Raw genomic sequence first — 24,985 nt, 5'->3', positions numbered from 1 at the left:
AATAAAAAAATTTTTTAACCTTAGTCTCTGAAGCAGCTTGTTTATCCTCATTGCTAAGTCAGACATAGATACATAGCTTATTTTTTTTTCTCTTTTTGGTTTCTGTAAATAATACATACCAACAATCTGTTTTATTTTGTTGTGCTTTGTTTAATTTTTCTGAAAACGTGGCTGTATAGCTAGGCTACCCTGGAACTAAGCATTCTCTGGTTTCCTGAGTTCTGTGATTGCCGGCATAAGCTAATACTGAAATCCAGGAATCTGTCAGTCAGTCTGTCTAACATATATTTTTCAGAAGATTATTTTTAGCATATATGTGTGAGCCTGTATGAATATATGTGTGTACCATGTGTGTGGAGAAGCCGGCGGAGGCAGGAAAACAAAGAAACAAACAAACCAAAAAATAATAGTGTCAGATCTCCTGACACCAGGCTTCTAAGGCAGTTGTGAGCTCTTGTGTTGCTTTTGGGAACTGAACCCAGTTACTCTGCAAGAGGAGTGTGTGCTGTTCCTCAGGGAGCACTCTTTCTAGCCTAGTTAGCTCTCTTTTTAAATATGTGCTGTGTCATGATTTAGATGCAAAATAATTAGTTTCCATTCACGGATGTATTTTCTCCAGTCATTCTAGTATAAAGGATATTATGTTAGTATCCTGTAGAGTTATTCCTTATTGGTACAAAACTTTCATATAGGGTTAATGCCTATTGAAATAGAATTGGTACATTAAAGCAGGCATGTGCTTTTCTTGTGAATACTAATAGGACATTGCCACTTTTTCTTTAGTTTTTTTTGTATCCTGTTGTTAAGCTTGACTTTGTGTATATGTGTGTGAATTTGATGAATGATATAAGCTATTATTTTCTTTTACATTTATTGAATTATGAAGTTGAGATAGTTTTCATTTCTTTTCTGGAAATATCTATATTCTTTGGTGTTGAGTTGTTTTTGTTTGTTTGGTTTGGTTTTCTGTTTTGCTTTTTAAAAAACATTTATTTATTGGAGGGGGGCACACATGCCAGTGGCACATATGGGAAGTCAGAGGACAACTTGTGGAAGTTGATTCTTTTCACCAGCTGAGTCTCCGGAATCAAAGTCAGATTAGACTTGGTAGCAGATGTCCATTGAATCATCTTAGTGTCCACTTTTATTTATTTTTGGTATCGCGTGTATGTGTTTGAATGTGTGTTGTTCATATTCAAACCCAGCACCTTTTAAACCTAGACAAGTGCTTGCTAAAATGATGATCATTTTATTTTAATTTTTAAAAAATTCACTTTTATTATTTCAGTTAAATATATGTGCATGTATGTCTCTTGCATGTGGGTATGTTCCACATGCTTGCTGGTGTTTGAGATAGCCAAGGGCGTTGGATTGACTGGAACTGGAGTTCTAGAAAGCTGTCTCTCGTCTCTATGTGTACATAGGTTAGTGGTGTAACCTTGTCTGGTTTGGAGGGTGCTCTGTAGACCAGGCTAGCCTCGACAGTGACAGAGATTCATTCTGTATCTATAGTATTACTTGTTAGTCTCTGAATCAATCCTGAACTTTTATTTTTCTTTTGTTTTTGTTTTTTCTAAGACAGATAAAAGGTTCAACATGTACTCAGAAGTTCACCTTAATTTTAAGTGAAATTTGAGATAGGAATACTACTTGGAGTGAAATACAGGCTCTAAAAAAAAAAAAAAACAAACAAGAAGAAATATAGGCTCTGCTTTAAATGATTAATAATGTGGTTTTGGTCTTAATAATGTTTAATTTTTCTTATGATAAAGGAACACAATGTTAGAAGTAATTTTAAGATTGAACATAAAAATTTCCTAATTGGGTTTTGTTCATCAGAGTTTCTATAACTTGTTGACATTATATACATTGTTTTAGATTTTTCTGTGCATGCGCCCACAGTAACCGGCACTTAGAATTTTTCCTCCTGTTTTCTTTTCCTTCAAAGGAAGATGAGCTTAGAAGAGTTCTTTTGCTTTTGTTTTTGTTGTTTTTTAAAGACAGGGGTTCTCTTGTCTACAATCAGAATGTAATCCACTTGAAAACAGGTTTCTTGTTTTAATTTTTTCCTCTTCTTTAAAAATAATTTTATAACATTTTATTATTTTTATGTGTATGGATGTTTTGCCCGTCTGTCTGTCTGTCTGTCTGTCTGTCTGTCTGTCTGAGCACCATATGAGCGCAGTGCACAGCAGTGGCCAGAAGGGGGCATCGGATTCCCGTGGAACTAGAGATACATAGTTTTGAACTGCCATGTGGGAGCTGGGAATTGAACCGTGGAACTCTGAAATAGCAACCAGTACTCTTTACTGTTTTAACTGCTGAGCCATTTCTGCAGCCCCTCTTTTTGGCTTTGGTTGCCTACGTTATAGCCATTATTTTTAGTATTGGGGATCAAACCTAGGGTTTCACACTGCAGACATGTACTCTATCTCTGAACTATTTCCTCAAGCCCGCCCACCCATCCATCCATGCATGTATGTATATTTTTTCGAGACAGAATGTCTCTGTTGTCCTGGCTGTCCTGAACTCAGCATGTAGACCAGGCTGGCCTCGAACTCACTGAGTCCCGCCTGCCTCTCCCTTCCTAAGCCTAGAGTTACAGGCGTGCGCCACCACTCCTGGTTCTTCTCAAGCCCCTTGGGTTGTTTTTCTGTTAATGACCTTGAAAACATATGTACATTAAAATTTTAAATATAAAAAATGTTTGCTTCCCTTTTCTGACTAGAAATTAACTTATAGTCTTTGGCTAAGATAAGTCAGTTAAATTTTGTTTCTATTTTTTTTTAAATGGCGCCATTTATGCGATTCTGTTATTAGTCTTTTACCAGTGTATTAAAATTGATGTTGACTTTACAAGCTTTTTGTATCAATAAATTAAATTACCTAGAGCAGCTTAAACTGTTGTCTCTTTATTTTATAGCTGAAACACTGTAGTCGATATATTCATGACTTATTCCCTTCACTGATCAAGAATCTGGACCCTGTGCCACTTAGACACTTACTTAATCTTGTCTCAGCTCTTGAGCCAAGTGTTCACACTGAACAGGTAAATACTTCATGAATATATAGGTCTGTTTCATTTTCTGCAAAATTAGAATTTTGCTTAGTTGTCCAGATCATTTCACTTGTAATTTATGTATTGTTTTAATTTCATTCCAGTTTTAAAGTATTAAATTTCTTATATGTCTACCCACAGCCTCTAACCTTAATGCCTCTCTTTTAGACACTGTACTTGGCGTCCATGCTGATCAAAGCCTTGTGGAACAATGCACTTGCAGCCAAGGCTCAGCTGTCCAAACAGAGTTCCTTCGCGTCATTACTGAACACTAATATGCCTATTGGAAATAAGAAAGGTCAGTCGGTTATATTGTAATTTGAAGTAAGTTGTACCAGATTTTGAGTTTATTATTGTGGTGTCAAGCATTGTGTGCTAGCACAGTGTGAACACTCCTAATCTGAGCACTGAGAATTCTCCAGACCACACACTGCTGTCACACACAGACCGTCGTCCTGCATCTTTACTTACGCCACTGGCCACTACAAATAATAGGTAAAATTATATTTAGGCTATCAATCAAGTATATGAATAAAAAATGAATGTTGTGTTTAGTAGATGTATAAAATTAAGAATAAGCACACTCTGATACATGTTAAAATCCTATGTATTTCAGATAAAAGGTTGAATGTGCACTCACAAGTTCATCTCAGTTTTAAGTGAAATTTGAGATAGGAATACTATTTGGAGTGAGATGTGAGATGTAGGCTCAGCTTTTTTTTTTTTTTTCCCCCTTACCTTTTAAGGCTCAGCTTTAAGTGATTTATAAAGTGTTTTTGGTTACTATCTTTTCCTTAACCTTCAAGCAGTGTACATGTTTTCAGACGTTAGTAAGTTTATGTTTAATTTTTCTTTCTTATGGAAAATGAACAAAATGCTTTGTTAGAAGTAATTTTAAGATTAGACCATAAAAATTCCTTTTTTCGGTTTTTGTGCTTCCTAGTTTTTTGTTGTTGTTCATGAGAGATTTTATAACTTGTTGGTTGCATGCATGGGCAGTTTTGATGGAGTTTCTAAAATTATGTATTTACACCCCGTTTTCTTTTGACATTATATACTTTGTTTTAGACTTTCCTGTGCAGGCTCCCACAATAACGGGCAGGTTTCCCTGTCTGTGTCTTACATACATAAACATCTGTGCTATCGCAGAGAAGCTCAGTCACTTAGAATTTTTCCTCCTGTTTCCTTTTCCTTCAGAGGAAGAAGAGCTTAGAAGAGCAGCTCCTTCACCTTGTAAGTTGAGCCTTAGAAATGCATGGCAGTGTGACTGGGAGTTCCTGTGACCTCTGAGCTCATTGGTTTTATGGAGTGTATATGTTATGTAGTGTATGCTACAGTCACAGCTTTTATTTTGAGAAAAAGAGAGGTTTTTTTTAACTATTAAACTATTCATTTATGTTTTTTTTAAAACTCTTGTGGTAGCCCTAACCTGTTAGATGCACACCACTGAGCCATATGGCCCCGCCCCTCATCTTACAGATTTTGTTTAATTAAAATCATTTGTATTTATATTTGAATTGAGATTTCCTTTATCTTCTTCAGAAATAACAAATTTAGAGGTGGTATTTTTGGCTGCTTAGTATAAACTTTGATGAATACTTCAAGAAATCAAGAATACTTCAAGTGTCCTATCAGATATATGTTAATTCAAATCAGAAATAAAAATTTAAAATTCTATTTTAGGGTCTCCTGCAGCGAGTCCTCAAAGTAGTGATAACAGTGATACACATCAGAGTGGAGCCAGTGACATTGAAATGGATGAGCAGCTTATTAATAGAACCAAACATGTGCAACAGCGACTGTCTGACACAGAAGTAAGTAGATACTGAGGGAGGCAGAGGCAGGTGGATCTCTGTGAGTTCGAGGCCAGTCTGGTATACAAAGTGAGTCCAGGACAGCCAAGGATACACAGAGAAACCCTGTCTCGAAAAATATGATCAAAAAAGCATGTTATGGGGCTCAAAGATAGGTAACAGCGCTTGACGTCAAGACTGTCAGACCGGGCATCCCTGTGATGCACAGTAGCAAGAGGAGAACCCACTCCTTCCCTGTGACCTCCACAAGGATGCCATTGCACATGCATGCAGACACGCAGAGTAAATACATGCAACTTTTAAGAAAACTCAGCACACTATGTACATGCCAGCTTCTTTCTTTCCAGCTGGTCTGAATTTTTAAATGTATTTGTTTATAAATACAGGAATCCATGCAAGGAAGTTCTGATGAAACTGCTAACAGTGGTGAAGATGGAAGCAGTGGTCCTGGTAGCAGCAGTGGGCATAGTGATGGATCAAGCAATGAAGTCAATTCAAGCCATGCAAGCCAGTCAGCTGGTAGCCCTGGAAGTGAGGTGCAGTCAGAAGACATTGCAGACATTGAAGCCCTTAAAGAAGATGATGATGATGATGATCATGGTCATAATCCTCCCAAAAATAGTTGTGGTACAGAACTTCGAAACAGAACATTAGAAAACCAAGCTGGCATTGGCTTGGGGGAATCCCAAGGCACATCTGAAAGAAATGGGACAAGCAGTGGAACAGGAAAGGACCTGGTCTTTAACACTGAGTCACTGCCGTCTGTAGATAATCGAATACGAATGCTAGATGCCTGTGCTCACTCTGAAGACCCAGAGCATATTTCAGGGGAAATGAGTTCTGCTCACATAGCACAAGGTTCTCAGGAGTCTTGTATCACACGAAGTGGGGACTTCCTTGGGGAGACTATTGGGAATGAATTGTTTAATTGTCGGCAGTTTATTGGTCCACAGCATCACCACCACCACCACCACCACCCTCACCACCACCATCACCACCACCACCACCACCACCACCATGATGGGTAAGCATGCTTAGAAATAAATGCTCAGTGTGTGTTTCATGTAGAGAAATAATGTTAGTGATTATTTGATTTTAGTTGAATACTATTCATGAGTAGCATAATACAAAATACAAATGCAGTTTCAGGTAGATAATATTAAATTTTATTGTTGTTGACTCTAAAAATGCAAAATAAAGGGCAAGAATGTGATTGCTCTTAGGATCCACTAGGTTTGTGGTTCAGTCTACAAAACTGAAAAAAGTAAGGTTCATTTTAATTACATAGTTTATATAAGTAATACTTAAAAGACCATAATCTCCTTAAGCAGTATAAAACCTGAAATTATTCAATATTACATGTATGTTTGTTTTTTTGCAAAGCTGGGAATTACTCTGATGCTTTGCGCATGCTATGTAAACACCGACCTAGCTTCATTTTTGACCATCTCAGTTCACATCCTAGAGTCACAATATATCTATTTAAAATAGCTATTTTTTTCCCTGTGTAATGGCCACATTTACACAACAAATATTGTACTAGGCAGTATAAATTTGGATTTTGAGCTCCTCATAGCAATTCCCTGAAAGCACATGTAAGATCACATGTGTTTTAGATGGATTAGGTGTTGATGATAAACACGGATCCTCTAATTTTAGGATATTAATAAGAATGGTTGCGATACAAGGTTTTTATATTTGTGAAATATATATCTTGTATTGAACAGTGAGTGATTCTGTTATTGTGGCATTAAGTAGGAATAAGGCCTTAATTTTTTTCTTACTTTCTTTTTTTGAGATACTGTCTCACTGTAGAACAGGTTGTCCTCAAACTTGCAAGAGACCCACCTGCCTCTGTTGGGGTTCCAGGCACGCCTGAAAACTTTAAAAAAAAAAACATTGTGGGCACCATGCCTGAATACTTCTTTTTTTTCTTTTTCTTTTCTTTCTTTTTTAAAAGATTTATTTATTGTATTTATTGCATAGGAGTGCTTTATCTGCAGAAGAGGGCATCAGATAACACTATAGATGGTTGTGAGCCACCATGTGGGTGCTGGGAATTGAACTCAGGACCTCTGGAAGAGCAGGCAGCGCCCTTAACCACTGAGCCATTTCTCCAGCCCCTGAATATTTCTTTCTTTAGAAATACTACGGTTTTATTGTGAGAATTTTATGAGCTACTGTGTTTGCCACAAATGTGTAAATAACTTTTTATTTTATTTTTGGCTTTTTGAGACAGAGTTTCTCTGTGTAGTCTTGGCTGTCCTGGACTCTTGTAGACCAGGCTGTCCTTGAACTCACAAAGATCTACATACCTCTGCTTCACGAGTGCTGGGATTAAAGGCATGCACCACCACGCAAGGCTGTGTAAATAACTTTTGACTTACTATTTCCAGTATAACTACTTACATTTTGAGTTGATGGTGAGTGATAGTGTTTGGCTTATCAGGATACATTTTCTAAGAAAGACTTGTTATTTTGCCTGAATTTTCAAAATTCAGTTCAATTAAGTGAATTATATGTGTACATGTTATTTTACTTTTTGGTTTTTTGAGACAGGGCTTCTCTGTATAACAGCCCTGGCTGTCCTGTACTCACTTTGTAGACCAGGCTGGCCTCAAACTCATAATGAGCCGTCTATCTCTGCCTCCTGAGTGCTGGAATAAAGGTGTGCACCACCACACCCGGTGTTATTTTACTTTTTAAAATTCTCACCATAAATGCAGTTTTTGTTTTTGGTTTTTGGTTTTCGAGACAGAGTCTCTCTGTGTAGCCTTGGCTGTCATGGACTTGATTTGTAGACCAGGCTGGCCTTGAACTCTCAATGATGCATCTGCCTATGCCTCCTGAGTGCTGGGATTACAGGTGTGCACCATCACGCCCGTCTCATAAATACATTTTAAGGGGACATTTATGTCTTAAATTTTATGTTCATTGGTCTTTTTCCTGCATGCATGCCTGTGTTGAAGGCATCAGATCACCTAGAACTGGAGTTTCAGACAGTGTGAGGTGCCACGTGGGTGTTGGGAATGGAACCCTGGTCTTTTGAAAGAACAGGCAGTGGTTTTAATTGCTGAGCCATCAGCTCTTGCCAATTTTTTTTTGCGTTGGGGGGAGGGTTGCGACAGTGTTTCTCTGTGTAACAGCCCTGTCGGTCCTGGACATGCTTTGTAGACCAGGCTGGCCTCGAACTCTCAGTGATCCACCAAGGCAGTGTTTCTTACTCTTGACACTCTTGACATTTAGAACCAGATGATTCTTCTGTTTTGAATTCATAACTATCTGAATGCCTCCTGGGTATTGCTTGTGGTTTTTTTGTTTTGTTTTGTTTTGTTTTGAGACAGGGTTTCTCTGTGTAGTCGTGGCTGTCCTAGACTCACTGTGTAGACCAGGTTGGCCTTGAACTCACTGAGGTCCACGTGCCTCTGCCTCCTGAGTGCTGAGATTACAGGAGTGCGCCACACCGCCTGGCTTGCTTGTGGTTTTGCAACATCCTCAGATCTGTGTGTGTATGAGTTTTTCCTCATTTGTAACAGTAACATGATAAAAATATGTTTACATGTTGTTATATATCTCTGTGGGTGCCAAATCACCACTGACTAGAACATTTGGTTAGTACCTCATGTAGATGCACACATCACAACCTAGCAGAACTCATGATGATGACAATGGGGGTAGATGTGATAAAATGAAGGTACAGTAAGGACATTGAGTTTTAAAGATTGCATGTTTTTTCATAATACTGCCCCACTGCCAAACTCAAGTAATTGAATTTTTCCTTAAGTATTTTCCATATTCTGTCTCTGAATCAATCCTGAACTTTTTGTTTTGTTTTAGATTTCTCTGTGTAGCCTTTGCTGTCCTCTACTTGCTTTATAGACCAGCCTGGTCTCGAACTCACAGAGTTCCACCTGCCTCTGCTTCCACGTGCTGGGATTAAAGGAGTGTCCCACTACACCTGGCCATGAAGAGTCTCGGAATACTGGCATTACAAGGGTGCACCATGCCCTGATCTGAACTTTTCCATAATTTTTAATCATTTTGTCTTTGATATCTTGAAAATTACCCAATGTGGTGGTATTTAGAAATACGTATCACCCTTGAAGTTTTTGGTGGTGCTGAGGATTAATTGCAGGGCGTGGCCCATGTTCAGTTTCTGGTGCACCATTGAGCCATACTTTGAGTCCTCCTCAATTAATATTTACTCTAGTTTGCTGCCTTAAATTGAAGTATTTCCTGTTCTATACTGTCTCATTTGACAGTGCACTTGCATGAACAAGTGTAAACCTTCACTATGAATTTGTTCATATAATTCAAGCGTCATGTTGCTTGAAGTGGGTTAGTGAGGTGTATTATAGAGCATGATGGTGTATGTTATAAAATTAGCTAGCTCATATAATGGCATATTTATAGTTTTCATTACACTACACAGCTTAGTTTCTGATGATGTAATAATTGTGCCAAATGTTACAGCGTATATATAGCAAGGCGTAGCAACTCGGACTTTTTTTGATCCTAGTTCTTGGAAGACTGTCGCCTGTGGATCTCTGTTAGTTTGAGTCTAGCGTTCCAGGTCGCCCAGAGCTACATAGTGACATCCAGTTTTGGGGGGAAAATTGTTTATTGTGTGTGACTAAGTAAGGATTAGGATATACAGCTCAGTGTAAGGGTGCATGTGGAGCTTGCAATAGGACCTGGGTCTAATTCCTAGCACCCTCTTTCCCTCAAAAATGTTCATAATTAATAAGTCTGTGGTTTTCTGTGTGTTGTAGACATATGGTTGATGATATGCTAAGTGCAGATGATGTCAGTTGCAGTAGCTCGCAGGTCAGTGCAAAATCAGAAAAAAACATGGCTGATTTTGATGGTGAAGAGTCTGGATGTGAAGAGGAACTAGTTCAGATAAATTCACATGCAGAACTAACATCTCATCTCCAACAACATCTCCCCAATTTAGCATCTATCTATCACGAACATCTTAGTCAAGGTAAGATTTTGTAGTAAGTGAATACTACCTACCTTGTTCAAAGCAGGACTAATTTAATTGCATGATTAAAAAGAGTAAATTGTTACTGTTTAAATGCTTTTGACAAAATAATTTTAACAATAGCTTTTTTGTTAAGACAATAAAATCATTCTACACACTCCATCATGAGTATAAATGAGGCCTTTTTGTTTCAGGTACTATGGTCATAGAAGCAAAGGTTTATTTTGCATTGTTAGCAATTATTCTGCTATTTGTTTTTTTTTTTTTTATCAAGCAATGTCCAACTGGGAAAGATGATGCATATTAAGGATAAGTAAAACACCTATTTGGTTTTTTATTTGTTTGTTTATTGTTTGTTTTTCAAGAAAAGGTTTCTCTGTAGCCTGAGCTGTCCTGGACTCTGTAGACCAGGCTGGCCTTGAACTCACAATGGTCTGCCATCCTATGCCTCCCACATGCTGGGATTAAAGGCCTGCGCCACCACCGCCTGGCAAACATATATATTTTGGAAAATGTAATAATGGTGCATTTCATTTTCAGAAAATTGTGACTTAAAGATAAATACAACATATAGTGTATGATTCCATTCATATAAAATGTCTAGAGTGAACTGATTTATAGCGACAGAGGTACAGACTGCTTGGAGTTAGAGAGGGTTGGGAAAATAAGAAAGCAAGGTTTTTATATATCTGGTAATCAAAATGTTTCTGAAATGGTTAGTTAGAATACTCTAAATTTAATTTAGCAAAGTAATAGGACCTGACCAGATTTGGGGGAATGGAGACTAAGGTTAAAGAAAAGTAAACCAGATGGCTGCCACCAGCTTCCCACACATGGAACATGAAACTGAACAGAAGAAAAGAAAAAGAAAAAGAAACCACTCATCTCCTATGCTACATGTCTCTCAAACCACCAGACAGACAAGGATCATGTAATAGTTTCCTGAGCCAAGCCAGCAAGCAGTATGTAAAGGACTGGATTCTGCTGGCTAAAGGTTGCACCAAACCAGATAGAATCTTTTGCTGTCTTGGGTTTCATTGGCTTCTTTGTGAAATTGGTCCATATTCTTATTAATAATTATTATTGTGGGTGGCTGCTTGAAAGTAGTTTGGGCCCACGAGACTGAATTTGGTTTCATGTTTATCAAATTGTTACCTTTTTTTTTGGGTGGTGTTTTTGTTTGTTTGTTTTTTATTTTTGAGGTGGTGTTCGCTTTTTGTTTTTTCAATACAGGGTTTCTCTATGTAGCCCTGGCTGTTCTGCAACTTTTTTTGTAGACCAGGCTGCCTTTGCACTTAACAATAATCTGCCTGCCACAGCTTCCCAGTGCTGGGATTAAAGACCACCACGCCCAGCACAAATTGTTACCATTCTTTTATTGCTTTTTTAAAAAGTAAAACTTAACCTAGTTTAGTACTTTACACATTTTTTAACTATGAGAAGTTGGAAATTAAACAATGGTTATGCTTTAAAGTCATATTACAAAAGCTTTAGTGCTGTAATGAACACATTGAGACAGGCAGTTAACTTGATCCAGGTGTGACATGTTCTTACACCCTCAGGCTCTCAGAACGTCCATGTACAAGTATCTCTGTACCAGTGTCTCCGTAGCTGAATGACCTGAGGTTAGCATAGTAAAACACTCTCCATACAGCAACAGGCAATCTGGACAAAAGATTTGTATCATTGCTTTATAAAAGAAGATATTTGGAGAGAGTTAATCGTGTATTTTACCTAAGTTAGTGCAATACTCATATCAGAATGGGTAAAATTAAAGATTGACATAAGAATCTCTAACAATGGGGCTGGAGAGGGGCTGAGGTAAGAGGACCTGTGGCTCTTCCCGAGGACTCAGGTTCAGTTCCTAGCACTCACGTGGAGTTCACAAAAGTCTGAAACTCCAATTCCAGGGAATTTGGTACACTCTCAGATATGCATGAAGGTAAAATACCACTGCACATAAAATAAAAATAATTAAATCCTTTTCTTTTTTTCTTTCTTTTTTTTTCTTTTTTTGGAAACAGGGTTTCTCTGTGTAGGTTTGCTTGGTCTGGACTCTCTTTGTAGACCAGGATGGCCTTGAACTCATAAAGATCCTTCTACCTCTGCTTTCTTAGTGATGGGATTAAAGGCGTGCACCTTGGCTAAATAATCTTAAAAATAAAAGAATGTATACCAGTTGGATTATCAAATAACAGTCACTTTTGAGAATTGTTTTATTACAAAGTCTGATTTGTTATGTTAGAATCTTGATTAAATTGCTACTTGGAGTATTCCATCCAATTAGGTTTTTTTTTTTTTTTTCCAGAAAAGATTTATTTTTACTTTAATTTTTTGTGTGCACAGGCTTTTTACCTGCATGTATGTCTGTGCACAATGTGTATTCGTTGACAGTGGAAGCCAGAAGGGGGTTGTCAGATTCCTAGGGAATGGAATTAAAGTAGTTATGAACCACCACCATGTGGGTGCTGGGAGTCAAACCAGTGCTTCTCATCCTCTTTCCTTTTCCTAGGGTGTGCTGGGGCTTGGTAGTGGCAGGGTCTCACCAGGTAACTTGCTGGCCTGGAACTTACAGAGATCCTCCTGCCTTTGCTTCTAAGTGCTGGAATTAAAGGCATGTGATACACCACCATGCTCACCCTTCTCTTTATTTTTTTAAAAGACTTTATTTATTTATGTACATAAGTGCTCTGTCTTCATGCACACCAGAAGAGGGATTCAGATCTCATTACATATGGTTTGAGACACCATGTGGGTGCTGGGAATTGAACTCAGGACCTCTGGAAGAGCAGACAGTGCTCTTAACCTCTGAGTCATTGCTCCAGCCCCCTTCTCTTTCAATAAAAGAAAGCTGAGGGTTTTATTTCAGAGTAGTTCTCTAAATGCTTCATGAGTTTCGCATATTTATATAGTTCTCTATTTATGATATATTAATAGTCATTAAAAATAGTAGTGACAATAGAATAAAAACTTATTTTTACTGTAGCTTCTAACTATAAATAGACATTGATGTTCATTCATTGTTGAAATAATCATCCTACTATTTTTGTTAAACTTTTATTTGAATTACTGATGTATGAAATCTGAAATTTCTGATTTTACTCAACTGTCTTCCTCCCCTTTAGGACCTGCAGTTCATAAACATCAGTTTAATAGTAATGCTGTGACAGACATTAATTTGGATAATGTTTGCAAGAAAGGAAATACTTTATTATGGGATATAGTGCAAGATGATGATGCGGTAAGCTGCATAATAACCCAAAAGGATATAAAAATTTATAGTAAAATGCAGTCTAGATAAGTAATGACTGTATATGCGTATCTTTTTTTTTTTTTTTTAGGTTAATCTCTCTGAGGGATTAATAAATGAAGCAGAGAAACTTCTCTGTTCTTTGGTTTGTTGGTTTACGGATAGACAGATTCGAATGAGATTCATTGAAGGCTGCCTTGAAAATTTAGGGAACAACAGGTAAAGAAGAATTATAATTGTTTTCTTGCTGATGAGCAATTCTTTTTATGCCTTTGTGCAGAATATTGTCCTTTCTTAGTATGTGATGGGCACATGGCAATTACCTGTTCAGCTGTGTGGTTTCCATGTTCTGTTTAGGGATGATTTTCTTGCAAGGTCAACATTTTATCTCTTAGTGTAGTTCTTTTTTTTAATTCAGCATTCAGTTTAGCTTATCTCCTCTGTAACATAAGCAAAGGATTAGTAATACTTTAAAAAGGTGATTGTTCTCTCATTAGAGTGTATTTTCAAAAGTAATGGGATTCATTATGATATTTTCATATATAAATTATATTTTCTTTAATGCTAGCAACATATTTGTGGTTATTTTCAAATTGCATTAAATGTTGTTGAACTTTCTCATGTTGTATATAAAGAAGTTAAATGAAAAACAAAATGAACTTAAAACCTTATTTTAAGGAAATGAGTTTTTTTCCCCTTTCCATTTTTTGGTCTCAACTTTTACAGTGTTTAAAAGAATGAGGTCAGGTACTCATGGAGTTGTGTATATAAAATTAAAAAAAAAAAAAAGGTACATGTTATCCTCCAGTAGAATAGAGCTTTACAAAGTAGAACATACTATGTATGTTCACCCGCACCCGTCATCCCTGGTCTTGAGAGGCTATTACAGTAGGTTGTAAATTTGAGGCCATTCTGAACTACATAGTGAAACTCTGCAGGGTAAAGAGTGAGATTAGAAAGAGATCTATTCTCTGACATGTGTTGCATGTTTCTGTGGCACCTGGCATTAAACCAGTCATAGAGGACCTGCTCCTGGGCAAGGTCTCATAGGTAGCAGGCTAGCCGTCTCGCTGCAGTCTTTTGAGCATCACCTCTCCACACAAGGTTTCTTTGGAAATAAAGGATCATAGGGTAAAGGTGCTCCTCTCAATACTAAAACCAGAGTCCTTTTGGCCTACACAGTGGAAAAAAGGTCAGATTTTAGAAAAGTTATCCTCTGGCCTCTACTGCTGTATTGTGGCCTCTCTCTCTCTCTCTCTCTCTCTCTCTCTCTCTCTCTCTCTCTTGCTCTCTCACTCTCTCGCTCTCTCTCTCGCTCTCTCTCTCGCTCTCTCTCTCGCTCTCTCTCTCTCACACACACACACATACACACACACTCACTCTCTCTCTCTCACACACACACACACACACACTCTCTCTCTCTCGCACTCTCTCTCTCTCTCTCTCGCACTCTCACTCTCACTCTCTCTCTCTCTCTCTCACTCTGACTCACTGAATGTACCTGGAACCTTATAGATGTTAGCCAGTTGGAACTTTGTGCTGTATCCCAACCTAAATGTCAGTCTTTTACAGACAACTGCCTCCTCAGCACTTTTCTATAAATTTTAGAGTGATTCTTTTTCCTTTACTGTTCTTCTTTGGAACATAAAGTGTAATTTTATTAGAAATACCAGTGTATAGGGCAGTGACCATCAGTTTTAATATAAATAATATAATAATTTGGGAAAAGTGATAATAATTATCATAAACTTTATTTGAAAGAAAGAAACACAAACTTTAGAAGGCCCTTTCACTTTGGATCTAAACCAGATATTTTTGCTTTGTTTTATTTAGTTGGGGTTTTTTGTTTGTTTATTTTGAGACAGGTTCTCACTGTGTGGCCCTGACTAGCCTGGAACTCACTTTGTCGATCAGGCTTGTTTTGAACTCACAGCTTCCTGAGTGTTGGAATTAAAGATGTCTACTGTACCTGTATCTTAAATATTGGTTTGAAAGTTTTGAAACTTGAGTTTATGCTTACATACATAAATTAGACATTAGAAACAATTATTTTTATATGGATATATTTATATTCAAAGTTCATTAAGAACTTTTACACTTAAGATTCTTAAGAACTGGATTTTTTTTTTCTCATAATCTATAGAGTCACTTGTTTTATTCTATGAATCTATGCTTTTCCTGTTTCAGATCAGTAGTGATTTCCCTTCGCCTTCTTCCAAAACTATTTGGTACTTTTCAGCAGTTTGGTAGCAGTTATGATACACATTGGATTACAATGTAAGTGAATAAAAGATACAAAATACTTAAGATTTTTTTGAAAATTATTATGAGGCTTTGTGGTAGTTTTTACTGTGCCTAAGGAAAAGTTGGGATTCATAATTTAATTTTGCTACCCTTTTCTGTCTTTTAACCATGTGGACATTATGTAGGCCTTGTTTTCTTTGTAGTTAGCGAACAGTACCATAGTGTTGACGCTGCAGCTCTAGGAAGAATGCTTTCCTTGTATAAGACGGCTGCAGAGAGCGCCTGTGGGGTGAAGCTGTCCTTTAATAGTGATGTACTTTGCTTGCTTGCTTGCTTGCTTGCTTGGTGGTTGGTTTGGTTTTTCGAGACAGGGTTTCTCTGTCACCCTGGCTGTCCTTGCCTGGCTTTATAGTCCAGGCTGGCCTCAAACTCACAGAAATCTGCCTATCTCTGCCTCCCAAGTGCTGGGATTAAAGGCGTGGATCACCACCACTTGGCTAATAGTGATAATCTAATTTTACACTTATGCAAAAGTTATAACTAATGAATGTTAAAGTAATCCAAGGATATACTCTAGTAGGAAAAAGTTCTAGCCCTAAGCTGTTAACAGTTATTCTGCATTTTGGTGTATCATGTATAGCTCACTCTCAAATCTCATAGGCTTTTTTGTTTGGTTTGCATATTATTTTTGATTTTGAGACAATCACACTTTGTTGTCTGTCTTACTTGGTGCTTATTGTATATTGTATACGTGAGGTAGACTCAAAAACAAATCATAACCGAGTTACCATTTTTGTCCCTTTCCAGATGTTGAATTTTTAATTAAAAACACCAGCTGTGCGTGCTGGTGAGATGACTCAGCCATTAAGAGCATTGGCTCCTTTTCCAGGACTTGATTCTCAGCATCCACAAGGCAACTTAAAGCAGCAGACTCCATTGAGTTGGCAGTCTCTTCTGGCTTCTTTTTGGCACTGCATGCAAATGGTGTACAGAAGAACACTTAAGCAAAATACTCATACACATGAAAAAGAAAATTATAATAACATCTGCCCCTCACAATTATTTGTTTAATTAACATTTATGTGTATGGTGCTTTGCCTACATATGTGTTTGTGCATCATATGGGCCCAGTGTCTATGGAGATCAAAAGAAGGCACCTTACTCTCAGCAACTGAGGTAATAGGGAGTGGTTAGCTGCTATGTGGATGCTGGAAATTGAACCTGGGGTTCTTTAGGAGAGCAGCCAGTGCCATTTAACTACTAAGCCAAATAATTAAAACAAAAGAAAAGGACAGGGTCTCATAAAGCTTTTGCTAGCCTGGAACTTGCTAAGTAGGCCAGGCTGGCCTTGAGTTGAGAGATCCACCTGCCTCCTGCGTGCTGACGCTAAAAGTGGGTTCTGTTAGCTGGGCGTGCTGATGCATGTCTTCAATCCCAGAATTTTGAGGCCTGTCTGATCTACAGAGCAAAAAGTCCCGGGACAGCCACAACTACACAGAGAAATCTGTCTCGAAAAACAACTAAACCAAACCAAAAAGTTATACGTGTGAAGATTTTTTAAAAACTTTCTCCTTTACAGGCATATCTTTTGTTCTTTGACTCTTTCATAAAGTTACTGTTTTCTTTCAACTGGGCCAGGTGGGCAGAAAAAGAGCTGAGCATGATGAAGCTGTTCTTTGACAATCTGGTGTATTACATTCAAGGCGTAAGAGAGGGAAGACAAAGGCACGCACTGTAAGTACATTGTTGAACAAGTTAAATGGTTTCTTGTCCTTTGACAGATAATTTTCTGCTTTCCTTTCATTAATATGTAAAAAGTATAACATTTTTAATGTATAATTGTAAGATAAAAGTGACGATACTATGTTAACAAGATTTTTCACGATGTTACTTGTGTAGTTCTTAGTAAAGTTAGGTGGTTTAACTTGGGGCTTGGTTAACTTTCACTACTGAAATTTAGTGCAAGTTATTGTTGATAAGAGTTACAAGTAAGCATTTTTACCACGTGGTGGTGGCTCATCACTTTAATCCCAGCACTCAGGAGGCAGAGGCAGAGGCAGAGGCAGAGGCAGGTAGATCTCAGTGAGTTGGAGGACAGCCTCGTTTGCAAAGGGAGTCCAAGATGGGCAGGGCTACACAGAAAACCCCATTTTAAACCTCCAAAAAAAAAAAAAAAAAAAAAGCATTTTCCTGAAATCATTAAGTATTTTTTTTTTAATGTACTTGGACTTTTATTTTAAAATTGTAAATATATTTTATGTTAATTTATTTTACTTTATGTGTATGTGTGTTTTGCCTTCATATACAGCCATGATATTTGTCTGCATCACTTTAGTGCCTGATGGCTGCAAAAGGCCCTGCAGTTGCAGACAGTTGTGAGCTGCCAGTGTGCTTGCTGGGAATTGAATCCAGGTTTTCTGTAAAAGAATAGATACTCTTAACCATTGAGCTGTCTCTCTTGCCTTAAGAGACCCTCTCTAAGAAGTAAGGTGGAGAATGATCTATGAATACGCCTTTTATTGGCATCTGTCCTTTCATAGCTACATTTATGGTGTGAACACACCTTACGTGTGTACACAATAAAGGAAGAGGTGCTGTTTGTTTGTCTTGGTGTTTCTCAAGACGGAGTTTCTCTGCGTAACCTTGGCTGTCCTGGACTCGCTTTATAAACCAAACTTCCCTCACAGTGACCTGCCAGCCTCTGTCTCCCAGAGTGCTGGAATTAAAGGCGTGCACCCACTGTGCCTGGCTAGTGAGAATAGTTTTATAGTTAGGGGTCACCACAACATGAGGAAGTAGAGAACCACTGCTTTAGACTAAAATTTTTGACTTTTGAATCTTTAATAATAAACAGTGTAAGTTTGTGAAAGTTTTGAAATTTTGCGCTTAGTAGAAAATCACAAGCATTTCTGTTTCGTGGTTGTCATAATTATCTGTTAACTAGGATGTGGATTATAGAATATTGACAAAGCAATTTGAGCGGTTTCCAATCAAATGTGTCTTTAGTTCTGTCACAGAGATAGGAATTAGTGGTTTAGTCTCTGCTCCTTCAGAACTCTGTCTACCTAGTTCCTAAAGAGATCCTCAAATGCAAGTGCAGCTGTTGCTCTCACTCCCGGCCTGTCCCTGACCCTCAGGAAGTCCTTTTCTCAGTATGGCACACAGAGCTCTTCTTTCTGTGTTAAGATGGTTACACTCCGTGTGTTCTAACTTTCAGAACCTTTCCTTTCCTTAGAATGTGGAGCTTGGCAGATGCCTACAAATGCAATTCCTACAAAGCTAGATGAACTCACAGCAACTCTTATATTACTGTGAAGTTTAGTTGAATCAGTTATTAGTTGCATAGCATATTCTTTATGAACTAGACTTGTACTGTGTTAAATAATATATATCTGGATAGTGATAAGAATATGTGAAGTACTGATGAACATGTAGTCATTCATTTGTTAATTTAATAGTCATACAATTTGAGTTTTTGTTTCTTTTGAGACAGGGTTTCTCTTCAACAGCTCTAGCTGACCTGGAACTCCCTCTGTAGACCAGGCTGGCCTTAATCTTACAGTTTGTTAATATAATTTAAAAATGACAGCTTTTTTAAATTGATGATTTCTTAACATACTTTTTTGGTTTTCTTTTAGTTTTTTTATTTACATATTTAAAACGAAACTAATTTGAGGTCTGAAGAGATGGCTCAGTGGTTAAGAGTACTGGTTGCTCTTCCAGAAGACTTGCTTCTTAGTGGCTTATAAATATCTGTATGTTCAGGTTGAAGGGATCTGATGCTCTCTTCTAATTTTTGTGGGCACAGGCAAAACATTCATACACATAAAAATAAATCTTAAAGTTTTTTAAGGCTCAAAAATGCTAACTTGAAAGTACGTTTTACTATAGTCTCAATTTTCATGAACTTAATGCATGCAGTGTATAATTACGGCAGTGGGACATTGTAAATTGTATGGGATTTTTGCATTTTTGGTGTATGCTATGATTAGAAATACTAAATACCTTATTATAAGATGTAGGATCCTGAAGAGTGTGGTACATAGATTGGGGCAGTGAAGCAAGATGAGGACCTTGAGGTCAAGGCCAATCGTTATCTGCAATATGGAGGCACAAAAGAAGAAAGAAGGAGTCTTGTGTTAATCATTTGATGGCCTTTGTAGGTACAGCCATAGTGCTGAAGTTCAAGTTCGACTTCAGTTCCTGACCTGTGTGTTTTCAACCCTGGGATCCCCTGATCACTTCAGTAAGATCGGAGTTTCTCTTATATTTGTTTCTGTGTTTGTACATGCATGTGCCTGTTACAGGTACATGAGATCAGTTTGATTCAAGTTACCAGGTCTGGTGTCAAGTACTTTACCTACACAAGGTTTGCAAAAATTCACTGAAACACTAAAACACACTTTTTATTTGGAAGAATAACTTTATATTCTCTTTCTAATAATCTAAGATGTGTAATGTTTAATAACATATACTAAACATTACTTCTAGTGTATATTGCCTTATCTTTTCAGATACATTTTGTGTGTCTCTGTGTGTCTGAGTGTGTGTGTCTCTGTGTGTAGAGAGAGGGAGGGGGAGGGGCACAGACAGGTGCCCTGGTGCCTAACAAGGCTAGAAGAAAACATTAGATCTCTTGAGGTGGAATTAGAGGCAGTTCTGAACTGCTGAAAGTTGTTGGAACTGAACTTTGTTCCTCTAAGAGTGGCAAGCAATCTTAATCATTGAGAAAGCCTTTCAGGCCTCCTTTGTCTCTTAGCAACACATGTTCTTAGAAAATAATCTCCAGCATCATATGTTACTTTGTGATATGTCCCAGCCTGCGGGAAAAATCAAATCAGGGTTCACCTGAAAGAGGGAGTGGGGATTGAAAGTAGGGTACAGAGGTATGAGAAATAACAAGTCAAGTAAGGAAATTTCTGATCAAGACTCTCTTTAATGCAGGCAAGTAAGACCTTATATAGCAAGGACAATGGGATCTAGTCTGATTCCTCTCTCCCTAGCTCTCAGGCAAGAAGAACACAATAGCCTGAAAAGCTCCCTGTAAGAACTTCTATTTTTGAGTAGCTCTCTCAAAGGATTTCCTTAACCCTCCAGGTGTTTCTCAGTAGGGACTTCCCTACCTCTTTCAAAGGTAAATAGTCCAAGGGTGGCCTGGAACACAAAGACTTTCTCTGGCAAAGCTCAGCAACTGGAAGGTCACAGCCTGCAGCCTAAGCAAGGGATTTCTGACATGGCAGAATTTAGCACGGCTTCCCACAACTTTGGAGAGAAGGTCTCACTATATTGCTCTGATGGTCCTAAACTAGTATTAATTGACTTTGACCTTAAAGCTCCTTTGTCCTGGGACTACTGTTAATGAAGGCATAAGACCTTTTAGAGCATATTGCCACTTACCTGAGTGTTTTCTGATATTGTGGAATGCCATTTGCTCTCTTAGTAAGCAGAGGTTTTGGGTATTCCTATAATTTTTTTTTTAAAAGATTTGTTTATTATGTATATAGTATTCTGCTTGCATGTACACCTGCAGACCAGAAGGCACCAGATCTCATTCTAGATAGTTGTAAACCATCATGTGGTTGCTCGGGATTGAACTCAGGACCTTTGGAAGAGTAGGCATTGTTCTTAACCTCTGAGCCGCCTCTCCAGGCCTTCATTCCTATACTTTTATGTTCCTCCAGACTGTAGGAAACCACAGTTGACTTTGGAATGAATTCATCAAGTTGAACATTCTTTGAATTGTCTTCTTTTTTATTTTATTTTTATTTTTTTAAATTCATATTCAGACTTGTCATTGACTTGTAATGTTTTCTGTTTCATTCTACAGAGGTTTTTATCTTTGTTATACTTGAGAATCCTTTGTTTTTTGTTTGTTTGTTTTTTTGGTTAGAATACTATGTATATTTCATCTGAATCTGGAATGAGAACCAAGTGAATACTTTGTATTTTTATCATTTCCTGCACTTTTACTTTTTTCTTTATAAAGATCTCTTTCTCATAGTTTATAAAAATAGTAGTTGTTATTCTTTATCTCACTTGGATGACCTATGGATATGCTTTCTACTCTTGTAATTCTTAATTTTAGATTTGAATCCCTAATAGTTTTTGTGATTTATTTGTCTGCAATTATTGGTTTCATAATATAGTATGTATTCACATTTTCTGAATCTTATATACTCTTTTAGACCTATTATTGGATGACTTTTCTAGAATATTTTCCCATTTTTTGGTGTTGCTGAAGATTGAACCCAGGGGCCTCCACATGCTAGGAAAAGCACTGTGCAGATGAACTATATCTCCAGCCATACAACAGTTCTTAATTATGTGTGATTGTGCATGTGTAATAATTCCTTTTTATTTTATTTTTAATTATATATACGTTATATATGTCTGTGGGGGGTATGTGTACACATGTTGGGCACTCAACAGAGACAGAGGTGTTAGGTCTTCTGGAGTTAGAGTTAGAGACAGTTGTAAGCCACCTAGTGTGGGTGATGGGTTCACTTTGCTTAGAAGAGTAGTAGACCAGGCTCTTCAGCTTATGAGCCATGTTATCAGCTATGCTATTTGTTGATAATATAAGTTAGTGGAATTTCTTTTAAAATACTTTATACAAGATGCTGTCAGCTATACCTTCTTTACATTTTTGCCTCTAGCTGCTTTTAGTACAGTGTATTAGGGCCAAAATGTTTTGTATAATCCTGATTAAAATTTTCCAGGTAGGTGCTTACATAGGCAGCACACATACTAAAATACGAACGATACAGAGAAGATTAGCTTGGCCCCTGGGTCAAGGATGACACACAAATTTGTTAAGTGCTCCATATTTTTAGGCTAGGGAGAGGGACTACAAGTGAATAAATTAAAAGTAAACTTACAAAATATTTTTTTCCCAATAGGAAACTATAAAAAATTATTACTGAGCTAGTAATTATATAAATTTTATGAAAACAAACTACATATACTCCTAATGTCCAAAAGGAGTGTGTTTGTACACATATTTACATAATTTATAAAATAGATATGGTAACTCACCAATATTGTATGACTTGGAAGACTCAGTCAGATGGGATAAGTTGTAGACCAGAGTGAGCTACGTAGCAAAATGTGTCATTCCCACCTTCCATCCAAAATTAATAATGTACAAAACGTCTCATTTTTGTTTAGGGTTAAGTTTGGAGCAAGTTGACATTTTATGGCATTGTTTAGTAGAAGATTCCGAATGCTATGATGATGCCCTTCATTGGTTTTTAAATCAAGTTCGAAGTAAAGATCAACATGCAATGGGCATGGAGACCTACAAGCACCTTTTCCTGGAGAAGGTAATTTTATATCTTAGACGTTTTATTTGCATATTTTCCTATGTGCATTTTAATCTTTTGAAACATGACTTCTGTAACATTCTTTGTCTTGTTTTTCCTCTCTTTTTCATTGCCCACCCGCCCCTTGCTTTTGTTTTTTTAAGACACGGTTTCATTGAGTGATAGCTCGGTTGTCTTGGACTTAATTTGTAGCTGGCCTTTAATTCACCTTGATCCACCTGCCTCTGCCTCTGCCTCTGCCTCTGCCTCTGCCTCTGCCTCCCAGTGCTGGGATTAAAGGCATGCTCCACCACATCTGGCTTTCTGCATAGATTTTAAATTGGACAAATGCATCAGTCTTCGGTAACCTTTATATAAGTTTTCCAATTCAGATTTTCCTATCATATATTATGATCTATTATCTATTGAATGTAGAGTAATTAGAATAATGTTTAAGGATGGCACTAAACATAAATGTTGGTCTTTGGGTATTTTTAAAAATTTTTGTCCAGTTTTGAAATGTATCCCCATAACAACAGATAGAAAACCTAAGTCTATGGGGTTTTCTTCAGTTAAATTTATGTAACTTCAGTCTGTCTTTTGGCCAACCATAAGCTAATAGCTGTATTTGTTCCTTACTTGGAAAGGCGTTTTATGAAGTGCAGTGGTGATAGTAACCATCTATATTTCTTTTTGCCATGAGATGCTGTAGGTAGTCATTTATTTTATAAGTTATGATATAAACATCAATGATAAAGCAGGTGTGTGTTGGGTGTGCCAGTGCATGCTATAATCTCAGCATTTGAGAGTTGGAGGAAAGAGGATGAGGTGTTCAAACTTCCAAACGTAACAAGCTGGAAGTCAGTCTGGCTCCGTGAGACTGATTCAAAAATCAGTTTTCTGGAACAGATGTGGTTGTGCACGCCTTTAATCCCAGCACCAGGAGGCAGAGGCAGGCGGATTGCTGTGGATTCGAGGCCAGCTTGGTCTACAATGTGAGTCCAGGACAGCAGAGGCTACACAGAGAAGCCCTTTCTCAAAAAACAAACAAACAAACAAACAAAAAACCACAAAGATAAAACAAATTCTTTCCTCCCATTTCCTTAATGCTTTTTGTTTGTTTTTCAAGGCAAGGTTTCTCTATGTAACAGCCCTGACTGTCCTGGAACTTGGCTTTGCAGACCATGCTGGGCTCAAACTCACAAAGACCTGCCTGTCTCAGCTTTCCAAGTGCTGGTATTACAGGAGCGCACAACCACTCCGAGCTCATTCTGCTTGCTTGCTTGCCTGCCTGCCCCCCTCCCTCCCTCCCTCCCTCCCTCCCTCCCTCCCTCCCTCCCTCCCTCCCTCGACATTAGGAAGGTTCCCTGTAAACTCATAGTGTCTCTGTGAATATGTACAAATGATTTTTGGGGCAAAGCACAAATAGAATTTCATTTATCATTATTCTCTTCAATGCAAACTACATTTAGCTAGATACCTCATAAATGTTAATATATGGCAAAATTTTTTTTTTACTTCCTCTGATTTGTTTATGTGTAAATACATATTCAGATTTCAATATGTATATATGGGTTATATATATTGGATTTATATATTCATTCATATATATGAATTTATGTATATATTGAAAATTGAAGCATACATCAGACAGGTGTGTTTATTTGAAATATATATTTCTTCAGGCTTTGCATGAATGGAATTTTATTAAATTACTTAAATGTTTATATTTTTGTCAAATCTAATCAGGCAATTTTCCTCCCATATTGTCTTTAGTAAAATTAATAATCTTCTAAGAAAATAAAATTTATGAACATCTTTTTCCTAAGATGCCCCAGTTAAAACCTGAAACAATCAGCATGACTGGCTTAAACCTGTTTCAGCACCTATGTAACTTGGCTCGATTGGCTACCAGTGCCTATGATGGTGGCTCCAACTCTGAGGTAAGGCTTTTAGACTTACTGTTTTATCAGATCAACTTGTGAGATTTTTTTGTTTGTTTGTTTGTTTGTTTGTTTTCAAATGAAATTACCAAATTATCTTTCTATAAACTTTGAGTCTATTATAAAGTTTAATTTTATTTCCAGTTTTAAAAGCACATTTTGACTGTTCAAGCAGTTTTGCTGTGGTTTTATTGTATTCTGATTGCTAACGAAAACTGATTTTGTCTCAAAAAGCCTTCTTACATGCTCTGTGGTTTGTTTAGGAGCGGCACCCTGTTCTGTTACTCTCCTTGTAGCTCCTGGAAAAGATAGCAGTATTTTATGAAAGATTGGTGTAATTGGTGTGAAGTGACAATTTGCATTTGGGCAGACAGTGCTCATGTAGAAG

At 37.5% G+C, this 24,985-nt stretch overlaps 1 protein-coding gene and 1 non-coding gene across 2 annotated transcripts in view; both read left to right on the top strand.

The window, feature by feature from the left end:
- The window catches only part of Usp34 (ubiquitin specific peptidase 34), a 172,477-nt gene that overhangs the window by 47,440 nt on the left and 100,052 nt on the right, over positions 1–24,985 (top strand). The window contains exons 11-23 of the mRNA XM_051164973.1: positions 2,924–3,049; positions 3,227–3,356; positions 4,256–4,291; positions 4,742–4,872; positions 5,259–5,896; positions 9,645–9,859; positions 12,985–13,100; positions 13,201–13,328; positions 15,297–15,386; positions 16,992–17,087; positions 19,517–19,599; positions 22,521–22,675; positions 24,484–24,597. Coding sequence (XP_051020930.1) covers positions 2,924–3,049; positions 3,227–3,356; positions 4,256–4,291; positions 4,742–4,872; positions 5,259–5,896; positions 9,645–9,859; positions 12,985–13,100; positions 13,201–13,328; positions 15,297–15,386; positions 16,992–17,087; positions 19,517–19,599; positions 22,521–22,675; positions 24,484–24,597 — 2,058 coding nt within the window. The remainder of the gene's footprint in view (positions 1–2,923; positions 3,050–3,226; positions 3,357–4,255; positions 4,292–4,741; positions 4,873–5,258; positions 5,897–9,644; positions 9,860–12,984; positions 13,101–13,200; positions 13,329–15,296; positions 15,387–16,991; positions 17,088–19,516; positions 19,600–22,520; positions 22,676–24,483; positions 24,598–24,985) is intronic.
- Positions 22,077–22,184, top strand: LOC127206081 (U6 spliceosomal RNA). The gene has a single exon (XR_007832768.1). It is a non-coding gene; the product is annotated as a U6 spliceosomal RNA (small nuclear RNA).

This window comes from Acomys russatus, chromosome 22, assembly GCF_903995435.1.
Source record: "Acomys russatus chromosome 22, mAcoRus1.1, whole genome shotgun sequence".
NCBI lineage: Eukaryota > Metazoa > Chordata > Mammalia > Rodentia > Muridae > Acomys > Acomys russatus.
This window is presented reverse-complemented; position numbering and strand designations above follow the sequence as displayed.